At 43.8% G+C, this 13,913-nt stretch overlaps 1 protein-coding gene across 1 annotated transcript in view; it reads left to right on the top strand.

Moving 5' to 3' along the window:
• The window catches only part of LOC109882957 (YLP motif-containing protein 1), a 54,692-nt gene extending 43,826 nt beyond the window's left edge, over positions 1-10,866 (top strand). Inside the window, exons 21-23 of the mRNA XM_031800522.1 lie at positions 1,841-1,968; positions 2,347-2,537; positions 10,504-10,866. Coding sequence (XP_031656382.1) covers positions 1,841-1,968; positions 2,347-2,493 — 275 coding nt within the window. The 3' untranslated portion in view covers positions 2,494-2,537; positions 10,504-10,866. The remainder of the gene's footprint in view (positions 1-1,840; positions 1,969-2,346; positions 2,538-10,503) is intronic.
• Positions 10,867-13,913: the final 3,047 nt, after the last annotated feature.

Genomic DNA, 13,913 nt, shown 5'->3' with positions numbered 1-13,913 from the left:
GTCTTTAGATGGCAAACTCCAAGTGGGCTGTCATGTGCCTTTTACTGAGGAGTGGCTTCCGTCTGGCCACTCTACCGTAAAGGTCTGATTAGTGGAGTGCTGTGGAGATGGTTGTCCTTCTGGAAGGTTCTCTCATCTCCACAGAGTAACTCTAGAGCTCTGTCAGAGACCATCAGGTTCTTGGTCACCTCCCTGGCCAAGGCCCTTCTCTCCCGATTGCTCAGTTCGGCATGGTGGAAAGTTCTAGAAAGTCTTGGTGGTTCCAAACCTCTTCCATTTAAGAATGATGGAGGCCACTGTGTTCTTGAGGACGTTCAATGCTGCAGAAATGTTTTGGTTCCCTTCCCCAGATCTGTGCCTGGACAGAATCCTATCTCTGAGCTCTATGGACAATTCCTTCAACCTAATTGCTTAGTCTTTTCTCTGACTTGCACTGTCAACTGGGGAACCTTTTATATAGACAGGTATGTGCCTTTCCGAATCATGTCCAATCCAATTGAATTTACCACAGATGGATTCCAAACCAGTTGTAGAAACATCACAAGGATGATCAATGGAAACAGGATGTATCTGAGCTCAATTTCGAGTCTCATAGCAAAGAGTCTGAATACTGATGTAAATAAGATATTTCTGCTTTTTGTTTTTAGTACATTTGCAAAAATGTATAAAAACCTGTTTTTGCTTTGTCATTATGGGGTATTGTGATGTCATTATGGGGTATTGTGATGTCATTATGGGTATTGTGATGTCACTATGGGGTATTGTGTGTAGATTGCTGAGGAAATTGTTTAATTTAATCCATTTTAGAATAAGGCTGTAGCATAACAAAATGTGGGAAAAGTCAATGGGTCTGAATACTTTCCCGAAGGCGCTGTACATGACGTTCACTAACAACTACAGCTTCCAGTAGATGCTCCCTTTTCTCCACAGTGTTATTCTTTTAACCAGTCGTTTTCAAACTTCTCCGGGACTCCCAGACTTTGACAATTTTGTTGTTGCCCTAAACTAGCTCACTTGATTTAATCAATCAAAGTTATTTATATAGCCCTTCTTACATCAGCTGATGTCACAAAGTGCTGTACAGAAACCCAGCCTAAAACCCCCAAACAGCAAACAATGCAGATGTAGAAGCACAGTGGCTAGGAAAAACTCCCTGGAAAGGGCCAAAACCTAGGAAGAAACCTAGAGAGGAACCAGGCTATGAGGGGTGGCCAGTCCTCTTCTAGCTGTGCCGGGTGGAGATTATAACAGAACATGGCCAAGATGTTCAAATGTTCATAGATGACCAGCAGGGTCAAATAATAAGAGATCATTTAAGAAGTCAATGTCTTGATAACTAGTTGGCAAGTTGAATCGGGTGTGCTAGATCTGGAATGGATCAAATACATGTAAAGGTTGGGGGTCCCCAAGGAGAGGCACTCGGCCCTCCATGGAATGAGTTTGACACCTGTGGTCTGAACTTTTTCCAGCCTCCTCCTTATTATAGACAAATGTGCATAAATGCTGAATACAAATGATCTGATCAGAACACACACAGATCAAGATAGTACATTTTCAAATAAATAACATCCCCACTTATATTTACAAAAAACAAAAATATGTTCTATAAAGGAACACATTAGTGCTTTTTAATACCACACACAGTTTGCTTCAAATTTAAAATGAGAGGAGACAACTCTTTGACTGAGAGAGGATCCTTGGTAATACATCTGGAAAACATGGAACGTTTCTTACACGCATTACAAATATTTATAGATGCAGGAAGATAATGGGCATTATAATGGTGATCATGAAGTCCGTTTTTCGTGAGGTGACGTGGCGAGCGCTCTTCTCCTTACAGACAAGCTGGACGGCTTGGTGATGGGGGGGAAAAGGAAGAGGGAGGGAGACGACGTGGCAGGCATGGATTACTTTCTTCAGCTGCCAGACGACTACGCCACGCGCCACTCTGAACCCGGCAAGAAGAGGGTAAAGTGGTATACACTATTATATCCCGTCGTACCCGTTTCCAGTTTAACAAAACCTCCACATCCTGTCTAATATTATTCATGCATTTTTGTTGTTGTCGTTAACCTTTATTTGTCCATGCAAGTCTATTCTTATTTACAATGACTGGCCATGTAATATGGTTTGCGGACGGTAACATTTTATCGTTTGTGACAAGTCGATCTCTGTATTTTAAGGCAGATCATTTCATCACAAAAACAGGATTATCTATTGGCGAGAATGTGGTTTGATGTGCTCCCCAAATACTGTTTCGCAAAATTACTGGAATAGTTCAATTGCAATCATGACCCAATTTCCTGCTCGTGACCCCGCTGGATGTTTTCCTTCCTGTCGTCCCAGGTTCGCTGGGCTGACCTCGAAGAGCAGAAGGATGCAGAGCGCAAGCGTGATATCGGCTTTGTGGTGGGTCAAACAGACTGGGAGAAAATCACAGACCAGAGCGGACAGATAGCTCAGAGAGCTCTCAACCGCACTAAGTATTTCTAAAAACAGAAGATCACTGCCCTCATCCCCTGCTTCCTGATTTATAGGTATGTACATTACATTCTGTTCATCATCTAATTTAATGGACTATTGCCATGTTTCTTTGTGTTTTTGGAGTGGCATTTGTGTGATGGTTTGTCTTTGTTTATTACAGTTAGGAGAGAAGGCTAGTAGTTATACCGGTAGTTATTTATTAATAAGGGTAGTTATTTGGAGGTTACGAAACATCTGTTTTATATCCTTTATATCCCTATAGACAAACATAGTCTATAGTCTATAGTTGGCCGTAGACTGGACCATACTGAAGAGCTCAGTGACTTTCAACGTTGCACCGTCATAGGATGCCAACTTTCCAACAAGTCAGTTCGTCAAATTTTCTGCTCTGTTATTGTGAAGTGGGAGGCCACAACAAGGTCACCGAACGGAACCGCCGAGTGCTGAAGCGCGTAAAAATCGTCTGTCCTCGGTTGCAACACTCACTACCAAGTTCCAAACTGCCTCTGGAAGCAACATCAGCACAAGAACTGTTCGTCGGGAGCTTCATGAAATGGGTTTCCGTGGCCGAGCAGCCTCACACAAGCCTAAGATCACCATGTGCAATGCCAAGCGTCGACTGGAGTGGTGTAAAGCTTGCCGTTATTGGACTCTGGAGTGATGAATCACACTTCACCATCTAGCAGTCCGACGGACGAATCTGGGTTTGACGTATGTCAGGAGAACACTACCTGCACCAAATGCATAGTGACAACTGTAAAGTTTGGTGGAGTAGGAATAATGGTCTGGGGCTGTTTTTCATTGGTTTGGGCTGGACCCCTTAATTCCAGTAAAGGGAAATCTTAACGCTACAGCATTTCAGGCTCTCGAGTTGCTCAGCTGTCTAAGACACTGCATCTCAGTGCTCGAGGCGTCACTACAGATCCTGGTTCAGTGGTCTAAGACACTGCATCTCAGTGTTAGAGGAGTCACTACAGACCCTGGTTCAGTGGTCTAAGACACTGCATCTCAGTGCTCGAGGCGTCACTACAGTCCCTGGTTCAGCGGTCTAAGACACTGCATCTGTGTTAGAGGAGTCACTACAGACCCTGGTTCAGTGGTCTAAGACACTGCATCTCGGTGCTCGAGGCGTCACTACAGACCCTGGTTCAGCGGTCTAAGACACTGCATCTCAGTGCTCGAGACGTCACTACAGACCCTGGTTCAGCGGTCTAAGACACTGCATCTCAGTGCTCGAGGCGTCACTACAGACCCTGGTTCAGAGGTCTAAGACACTGCATCTCAGTGTTAGAGGAGTCACTACAGACCCTGGTTCCTTTCCAGGCTATCCCAACTGGCCGTGATTGGGAGTCCTATAGGGCGGTGCACAATTGGCCCAGCGTCGTCCAGGTTAGGGTTTGGCCGGGGGGGTGGAGTCATTGTAAATAAGAATTTGTTCTTTATTAACTTGCCTAGTTAAATAAAGGTATAAAAAATTTAAAAAAATACACTGACAGCGAGGTCAGTACAGAAATGGTTTGTTGTGATCGGTGTGGAAGAACTTGACTGGCCTACACAGAGCCCTGACCTCAACCCCATCGAACAGCTTTGGGATGAATTGGAACACCGACTGCAAGCCAGGCCTAATGTCTGACTGGAAACAAGTCTCCGTAGCAATGTTCCAATATTTAGTGGAAAGCCTTACCCAGAAGAGTAGAGGCCGTTATACCAGCAAAGTGGGAACCAACTCAATATTAATATTATGTTCGACGAGTGGGTGTCCGCATACTTTTGGCCATGTAGTGCATGTGTGTTTTTTTTGGACATAAGACTGTAAAATCACCAGAAAATCAGCTCAAATCATTTTTAAATTGAGGAAATCTGTTTCCAAGCATAAGTAGAGGCAAACAGAGCCTTCAGAATGTATTCATACCTCTTGATTTATTCCACATTGTTGTTACAGCCTGAATTCTAAATGGATTACAAAAAAAAATCTCACCTATCAACACACAATACCCCATAATGACCAAGTGAAAACAAAACGTCCAAATATATTAAATAAAATGTGGAAAATATCTAATACAAGTAAGTAAGTAAGTACCCAATACATGTTAGAATCACCTTTGGCAGCATTTACAGCTGTGACTCTTTCTGGGTAAGTCTCTGAGAGCTTTCCACACCTGGATTGTACAATATTTTCACTTTTATTCTTTTAAAAATTCTTCAAGCTTTGTCAAGTTGATGGTTAATCATTGTCAGACAGCCATTTACAAGTATTGCCATAGATGTCCGAGCCTATTTTAAGTCCAAACTGTAACTAGGCCACTCAGGAACATTCAATGTCATCTTGGTAAGCAACTCCAGTGTATATTTGTCCTTGTGTTTTAGGTTGTTGTCCTGCTGAAAGGTGAATTTGTATCCCAGTGTCAAATCAAATTGTATTTTTCCACCTGTGCCGAATACAACAGGTGTAGACTTTACTGTGAAATGCTTGCTTAGAAACCCTTCCCAACAATGCAGAGTTTAAAAATACAATTTAAATAGTAACACGAGGAATAAAAATAAAGTACACAAGAATGAAGCTACAAGATCAATGTTTAGACATACGATATGAGGTAGATATGGGCATGAAGGTAAAGTGACTAGGCATCAGGATAGATAATAATAAGGTATTTGAGGTAGATATGTACATGAAGGCAGGGTAAAGTGACTAGGCATCAGGATAGATAATAATAAGGTATTTGAGGTAGATATGTACATGAAGGCAGGGTAAAGTGACTAGGCATCAGGATAGATAATAATAAGGTATTTGAGGTAGATATGTACATGAAGGCAGGGTAAAGTGACTAGACATCAGGATAGATAATAATAAGGTATTTGAGGTAGATATGTACATGAAGGCAGGGTAAAGTGACTTGACATCAGGATAGATAATAATAAGGTATTTGAGGTAGATATGTACATGAAGGCAGGGTAAAGTGACTAGGCATCAGGATCGATAATAATAAGGTATTTGAGGTAGATATGTACATGAAGGCAGGGTAAAGTGACTAGGCATCAGGATAGATAATAATAAGGTATTTGAGGTAGATATGTACATGAAGGCAGGGTAAAGTGACTAGGCATCAGGATAGATAATAATAAGGTAGTTGAGGTAGATATGTACATGAAGGCAGGGTAAAGTGACTAGGCATCAGGATAGATAATAATAAGGTATTTGAGGTAGATATGTACATGAAGGCAGGGTAAAGTGACTAGGCATCAGGATAGATAATAATAAGGTAGTTGAGGTAGATATGTACATGAAGGCAGGGTAAAGTGACTAGGCATCAGGATAGATAATAATCAGAGTAAAATAAAGAACAGAGTAGCAGCAGCAAAGGGTGTGTGTGCATGTAGTGAATTTGTGTGGGAGTGTCAATGTAGTGTGTGTATATACATGTCATCTAGTGAGTGTGTGTGTATATATATATATATATGATTATATATGTGCGTGTGTATATATATATGTCTAGTGAGTATGTGTGTATATAGATATATATATATATATATATATATATATATTATATATGTGTGTGTATATATATATATATATATATATACAGTGCCTTGCGAAAGTATTCGGCCCCCTTGAACTTTGCGACCTTTTGCCACATTTCAGGCTTCAAACATAAAGATATAAAACTGTATTTTTTTGTGAAGAATCAACAACCAGTGGGACACAATCATGAAGTGGAACGACATTTATTGGATATTTCAATCTTTTTTAACAAATCAAAAACTGAAAAATTGGGCGTGCAAAATTATTCAGCCCCCTTAAGTTAATACTTTGTAGCGCCACCTTTTGCTGCGATTACAGCTGTAAGTCACTTGGGGTATGTCTCTATCAGTTTTGCACATCAAGAGACTGACATTTTTTCCCATTCCTCCTTGCAAAACAGCTCGAGCTCAGTGAGGTTGGATGGAGAGCATTTGTGAACAGCAGTTTTCAGTTCTTTCCACAGATTCTCGATTGGATTCAGGTCTGGACTTTGACTTGGCCATTCTAACACCTGGATATGTTTATTTTTGAACCATTCCATTGTAGATTTTGCTTTATGTTTTGGATCATTGTCTTGTTGGAAGACAAATCTCCGTCCCAGTCTCAGGTCTTTTGCAGACTCCATCAGGTTTTCTTCCAGAATGGTCCTGTATTTGGCTCCATCCATCTTCCCATCAATTTTAACCATCTTCCCTGTCCCTGCTGAAGAAAAGCAGGCCCAAACCATGATGCTGCCACCACCATGTTTGACAGTGGGGATGGTTTAGTCAGGGTGATGAGCTGTGTTGCTTTTACGCCAAACATAATGTTTTGCATTGTTGCCAAAAAGTTCAATTTTGGTTTCATCTGACCAGAGCACCTTCTTCCACATGTTTGGTGTGTCTCCCAGGTGGCTTGTGGCAAACTTTAAATGACACTTTTTATGGATATCTTTAAGAAATGGCTTTCTTGTTGCCACTCTTCCATAAAGGCCAGATTTGTGCAATATACGACTGATTGTTGTCCTATGGACAGAGTCTCCCACCTCAGCTGTAGATCTCTGCAGTTCATCCAGAGTGATCATGGGCCTCTTGGCTGTATCTCTGATCAGTCTTCTCCTTGTATGAGCTGAAAGTTTAGAGGGACGGCCAGGTCTTGGTAGATTTGCAGTGGTCTGATACTCCTTCCATTTCAATATTATCGCTTGCACAGTGCTCCTTGGGATGTTTAAAGCTTGGGAAATCTTTTTGTATCCAAATCCGGCTTTAAACTTCTTCACAACAGTATCTCGGACCTGCCTGGTGTGTTCCTTGTTCTTCATGATGCTCTCTGCGCTTTTAACGGACCTCTGAGACTATCACAGTGCAGGTGCATTTATACGGAGACTTGATTACACACAGGTGGATTGTATTTATCATCATTAGTCATTTAGGTCAACATTGGATCATTCAGAGATCCTCACTGAACTTCTGGAGAGAGTTTGCTGCACTGAAAGTAAAGGGGCTGAATAATTTTGCACGCCCAATTTTTCAATTTTTGATTTGTTAAAAAAGTTTGAAATATCCAATAAATGTCGTTCCACTTCATGATTGTGTCCCACTTGTTGTTGATTCTTCACCAAAAAATACAGTTTTATATCTTTATGTTTGAAGCCTGAAATGTGGCAAAAGGTCGCAAAGTTCAAGGGGGCCGAATACTTTCGCAAGGCACTGTTTATGTCTAGTGAGTGTGCGTGGAGTCAGTGCAAGATAGTCAGTGCAGCCATTTAATTGACTGTTCAGCAGTCTATTTTGCAATCTTATGGCTTGGGGGTAGAAGCAGTCTCTGAGCCTGTTGGTCCGAGCGCAGATGCTCCGGTACCGTCTGCCGGACGGTAGCAGAGTGAACAGTCTATGGCTTGGGTGGCTGGAGTCTTTGTACATTTTTCAGGCCTTCCTCTGACACTGCCTGGTATAGAGGTCCTGGATGGCAGTGATGTACTGGCCTGTCCGCACCACCCTCTGTGGTGCTTAGCGGTCGAGGGCGATGCATTTGCTATGCCAAGTGGTGAAGCAGCCAGTCAAAATGTTCTCGATGGTGCAGCTGTAGAACCTTTTGAGGATCCGAGAGCCTCCTGAGCGGGAAGAGGGACTGCCATGCTGTGTGGACCATAGTGATGTGGACGCTAAGGAACGTGAAGCTCTCAACCGCCTCCACAACAGGCACGTGGAGGGAGGGGGGTGGGGCTCTCCCCTTTTTCTCCTATAGGCCTCCTTGGTCTTACTGAGGTTGAGGGAGAGGTTTTTGTCCTGGCACCACACGGCTAAGTGTCTGACCTCTTGTAGGCTTTCAACGCACTTCATAATTACAGATGTAAGTGCTACGGGGCGGTAGTCATTTAGGCAGGTTACCTTGGAGCTCTTGGGAACAGGGACAATGGTGGTCAGTTTGAAACATGTTGGGATTACAGACTGGGACAAGGAGAAATTGAAAATGTCCGTCAAGACACTTGCCAGCTGGTTTGAGCATGCTTTGAGAGCATGGCAGATGTGTTGTTGCCTAGCCTCACCACCTTGGGCCGGGCCGTCAGGGAAGGGGTTCAGTGGAGTGCCCTGGTTTTCCGTCTGTCCCGGCAGCCTTGTTATTGTTTACATCGGCTACGGAGAGCGAGGAGGTCAGAGTCATTCAGAAGGGGGCTTTCACTCAAGGCACAATGTTATATTCCTCAAAGCAAGCATAAAAGGCTTTTAGCTCGTTTTGGTAGTTCTACATCGCTGGGCATCTCACGGCTGGGTTTCCCTTTGTAATCTGTCATTGTCTACAAGCCCTGCCACATACAACGAGCATCTGAGCCAGTGTAATAGGATTCCTCCTTCTTTCTATATTGTGTAGGGGTTGTAGTGCGCTTGTTGCTTGCGTACATGTCTGTGTCCTGTTCTTTGTAAGCGATAGCATGGATATTGTCTGTTGGAAAGTGAAACTGAACCAGGTTTTCCTCTAGGATTTTTTTGCCTGTGTTTAGCTTTACTCCCTAGTCCTTGCTGATGACAAGCATACCCATAACATGATGCTGCCCCCATCATCCTTGAAAATATGAGGAGTGGTACTCAGTGACGTGTTGTGTTGGATTTGCCCCAAACATAACGCTTTGTCTTCGGGACATTAAGTAAAAAAGTTGCTGTTTTGCTTTATTGCAAACAGGATGGATGTTTTGGAGTATTTTTTATTCTGTACAGGTTTCTTCTTTTCACTTAGTTTAGTATTGTGGAATAACTATAAAATGTTGTTGATCTGTCCTCAGTTTTGTCCTGTCACAGCCATTAAATATTTTGAGGGATACTTTGGGATTTTGGCAAGGGAGGCCCTTTATCTACTTGTGGATACCATTCGTAGGTCTAACTAGCGTTAGTCCAGATTTCCAGTCATTCTGCTAACGCTAGTTAGCATTGGCTCACAAAACGACCTCTAATTTCCTTCATACTGGACACAGAGACCTACAAATGGTACCCATGAGTTCATCTGACTCTGGGGGAAGTAGAAAAGGGCCTCGTTGCAAAACCCCAGAAGTATCCTTTTTAAAGTTACCATTGGCCTCATGGTGAAATACCTGAGTGGTTTCCTTGCTCTCCGGCAACTGAGTTAGGAAGTACGCCTGTATCTTTGTAGTGACTGGGTGTATTGATACACCATCCAAAGTGGAATTAATAACGTCACCATGCTCAAAGGGATATTCAATGTCTGCTTTTTTTTTTGCCATCTACCAATAGGTGCCCTTCTCTGCAAGGCATTGGAAAACCTCCCTGGTCTTTGTGGTTGAATGTTTGAAATTCACTGCTCGACTGAGGGGACCTTACAATTATCTGTTTGTGTGAGGTACAGAGATGAGGTAGTCATTAAAAAAATCATGTTAAACACTATTATTGCACACAGAGTGAGTCCATGCAACTTATTATATGACTTGTTAAGCAGTTTACTCCTGAACTTATTTAGGCCATAACAAATGGGTTCAATACTTATTGACTCAAGACATTTCAGCTTTTCATATTTAATTCATTAGTTAAATAAAATTCTACAAACATAATTCCACTTTGACATTATGGGGTAATGTGTGAAGACCAGTGACACAACGACTGTTTTTATGTGGATAAGGTCAAGGGGTGTGAATACTTTCTGAAGGCATTGTATGTGATCGTATCCCAATGTAATCAAGGTTTAAAATAATTCTGCTTTTCCTCATACTATATCTGTTGACCATCTGCTCAAAGATAAACCAGCCCATGGCTGAATGTAATTCGGGGGGGTAAACCCGGTTCTGTGTGGGGGGGGGTGATTCTATGTGCAAGAACCAATGTAACTACTCTGTTGGGTGAACAGAAAAGCACTGTTTTAATCCGTTGACGAGATGTCTATTATCTTTGTCAAAGGAAGATATATCATGTTCTTGTAAGATCATTTAACTGAAAAGTTCATTGGATGGAAATTTACCCTTTTTTTATTATCTTTGTCGCATATTTTTCAATCAGTTTTCTTCCTTCCTCTAGGTCTGCAGACTGTGAATATGCTTAACCCGTTTCTCGAAAAACAAAGTCATGAAGACTACACATTCTACCTGTTGACTTTTATGAGATCCATAGTTGTTTATTCCATTATTAGAATACAGAATAGATTTATCTTGCGTTTAAAAGAAAAAACTTTAAAAAATTATAATAATTCTTGATCTTCAATTTGAGTATTTTTTTTAGTTGTTTTTCCCTTCCTCCTTTCGATGGTAAAATTCATGCACCAGGTTTATCTTGAGCTTCGCTTTCTCATTTTATACTGTAATGTCTTCCTGTATGTTAGCACTGTTGCTTATTTTATTAAATAAACTGAAGAAACAATAAAAGTTTCACACACAAAACAACCAGGAGAGTCTCATGTGTGTGTGGTCATGTGGGCTACGCCATGGAGAGTCTTCTGTGATGTCTGTTTTCATGGCGACCACATACAGTACAACCTCAAAAGATACAAAACCAATTTTTTTGTTGTTGTGTTTTTTTTTAAAGAAATATATTTCAAAGTTTCAATCATTTCAATATTTCAAACAACCTTCATTCCAAATGTGTTTGTGTCTGTGAGGTCCTACTGCGTTTACAAGAGGTATATAGCCAAAGTTTGAGTGGTAGAACAGTAGCCGGAAGGTTCTTGGTTCAAGCCCTGAGCCAGGCGATGAAGTGGGAGCTGAACTGACAACTGTAGGGCTGCTGGCCTCTTCGCCACTGGCTGCCATTGTGCCCTTGAGCAAGGCACTTGGCTCTCAAACCGCTACAGGGAGGCTGTGGCTGACCCTTTGCCTCAATGTATGTGTGTGTTGGGGGGGGGGTTGGGTAAGATGAAATTAAATGAGATTTCAGTGCTCAAATCAAACCACACACACAGTATCACTTTCTCATATTTAATTATATTTAAACTTTCACGTTGCATTCTCGTAAACTCCTAAACTTTTGAAGTTAAGAAAAAGTTTGCATTCACTGTTTCTTCCAACAAATCCAATACTGAATTGACAGTGTATATATATATATATGTGTTGTGCTGTTTTAATGATGACACAGTGACACAGCATCCTTTACGTGTAAAACAAACAAAATATCAAGATTATAGTAAAGGTCAATTCACTACGCTATCAACTTGCTAACTGAAGCAGATGCCATGTTCCTTAGCGTTTTGTTTTCTGCACAGAGATGCCCTATAGGTATGGCATGCAAGCCAAAACAACAGCCAACAATGGTCACCTGTCTTTTTCACAGTACGATATCATTAGCAATGGCAAACTTTACCAGCCCATATTTGCCTCAATTTGTATTATTCTATTTTTTTCGTAACATGACTTTCCTCTCCTTTTGCTAATTTGACTGAAATAAATGCTGAGTGCACCGCCATAATCCAGATTGACAAATTCAGAAACATACAATCTGGATTATGCTGCAGTCTAAGTGAATATGACCAATTATGACAATCTGAGAGAATATATATAGAATAAACCATATGGTTCTGGCAGGGGCGGACTGGGACCAGGCATTTCTAATCCACCAGACCATTATTTTCTCTGAGGCCCTTATTATTATTATGATTATGATTATTATTTGCCTAATAATGATCGTTCTGTGCAAAACATCCAATTTAGAAAGGCCCGCTGAGTCAGTACTGTGGGCAGCTCTAGAGTCAGTACTGTGGGCAGCTCTAGAGTCAGTACTGTGGGCAGCTCTAGAGTCAGTACTGTGGGCAGCTCTAGAGTCAGTACTGCGGGCAGCTCTAGAGTCAGTACTGCAGGCAGCTCTAGAGTCAGTACTGTAGACTAGTCAGTACTGCAGGCAGCTCTAGAGTCAGTACTGCAGGCAGCTCTAGAGTCAGTACTGCAGGCAGCTCTAGAGTCAGTACTGCAGGCAGCTCTAGAGTCAGTACTGCAGGCAGCTCTCTACTCAGTACTGCAGGCAGCTCTCTACTCAGTACTGCGGGCGGCTCTAGTCAGTACTGCAGGCGGCTCTAGTCAGTACTGCAGGCGGCTCTAGAGTAGGTACTGCAGGCAGCTCTAGTCAGTACTGCAGGCAGCTCTAGTCAGTACTGCAGGCAGCTCTAGAGAGAGGCACTAATACGGGCAGCTCTAGAGAGAGCCACTACTGCGGGCAGCTCTAGAGAGAGGCACTACTGCGGGCAGCTCTAGAGAGAGGCACTACTGCGGGCAGCTCTAGAGAGAGGCACTACTGCGGGCAGCCCTAGAGAGAGGCACTAGTGCGGGCAGCCCTAGAGAGAGGCACTAGTGCGGGCAGCCCTAGAGAGAGGCACTACTGCGGGCAGCTCTAGAGAGAGTCACTACTGCAGGCAGCTCTACTGCGGGCAGCTCTAGAAAGAGGCACTACTGCGGGCAGCTCTAGAGAGAGGCACTACTGCGGGCAGCTCTAGAGAGAGTCACTACTGCAGGCAGCTCTACTGCGGGCAGCTCTAGAAAGAGGCACTACTGCGGGCAGCTCTAGAGAGAGGCACTACTGCGGGCAGCTCTAGAGAGAGGCACTACTGCGGGCAGCTCTAGAGAGAGGCACTACTGCGGGCAGCTCTAGAGAGAGGCACTACTGCGGGCAGCTCTAGAGAGAGGCACTACTGCGGGCAGCTCTAGAGAGAGGCACTACTGCGGGCAGCTCTAGAGAGAGGCACTACTGCGGGCAGCTCTAGAGAGAGGCACTACTGCGGGCAGCTCTAGAGAGAGGCACTACTGCGGGCAGCTCTAGAGAGAGGCACTACTGCGGGCAGCTCTAGAGAGAGGCACTACTGCGGGCAGCCCTAGAGAGAGGCACTACTGCGGGCAGCCCTAGAGAGAGGCACTACTGCGGGCAGCCCTAGAGAGAGGCACTACTGCGGGCAGCCCTAGAGAGAGGCACTAGTGCGGGCAGCCCTAGAGAGAGGCACTAGTGCGGGCAGCCCTAGAGAGAGGCACTAGTGCGGGCAGCCCTAGAGAGAGGCACTACTGCGGGCAGCCCTAGAGAGAGGCACTACTGCGGGCAGCCCTAGAGAGAGGCACTACTGCGGGCAGCTCTAGAGAGAGTCACTACTGCAGGCAGCTCTACTGCGGGCAGCTCTAGAAAGAGGCACTACTGCGGGCAGCCCTAGAGAGAGGCACTACTGCGGGCAGCTCTAGAGAGAGTCACTACTGCAGGCAGCTCTACTGCGGGCAGCTCTAGAGAGAGGCACTACTGCGGGCAGCTCTAGAGAGAGGCACTACTGCGGGCAGCTCTAGAGAGAGGCACTACTGCGGGCAGCTCTAGAGAGAGGCACTACTGCGGGCAGCTCTAGAGAGAGGCACTACTGCGGGCAGCTCTAGAGAGAGGCACTACTGCGGGCAGCTCTAGAGAGAGGCACTACTGCGGGCAGCTCTAGAGAGAGGCACTACTGCGGGCAGCTCTAGAGAGAGGCACTACTG

Source organism: Oncorhynchus kisutch, linkage group LG21 (genome assembly GCF_002021735.2).
Source record: "Oncorhynchus kisutch isolate 150728-3 linkage group LG21, Okis_V2, whole genome shotgun sequence".
NCBI classification, from domain to species: domain Eukaryota; kingdom Metazoa; phylum Chordata; class Actinopteri; order Salmoniformes; family Salmonidae; genus Oncorhynchus; species Oncorhynchus kisutch.
The sequence above is the reverse complement of the archived record's forward strand: the minus strand, read 5'-3'. Positions and strand labels throughout refer to the sequence as shown.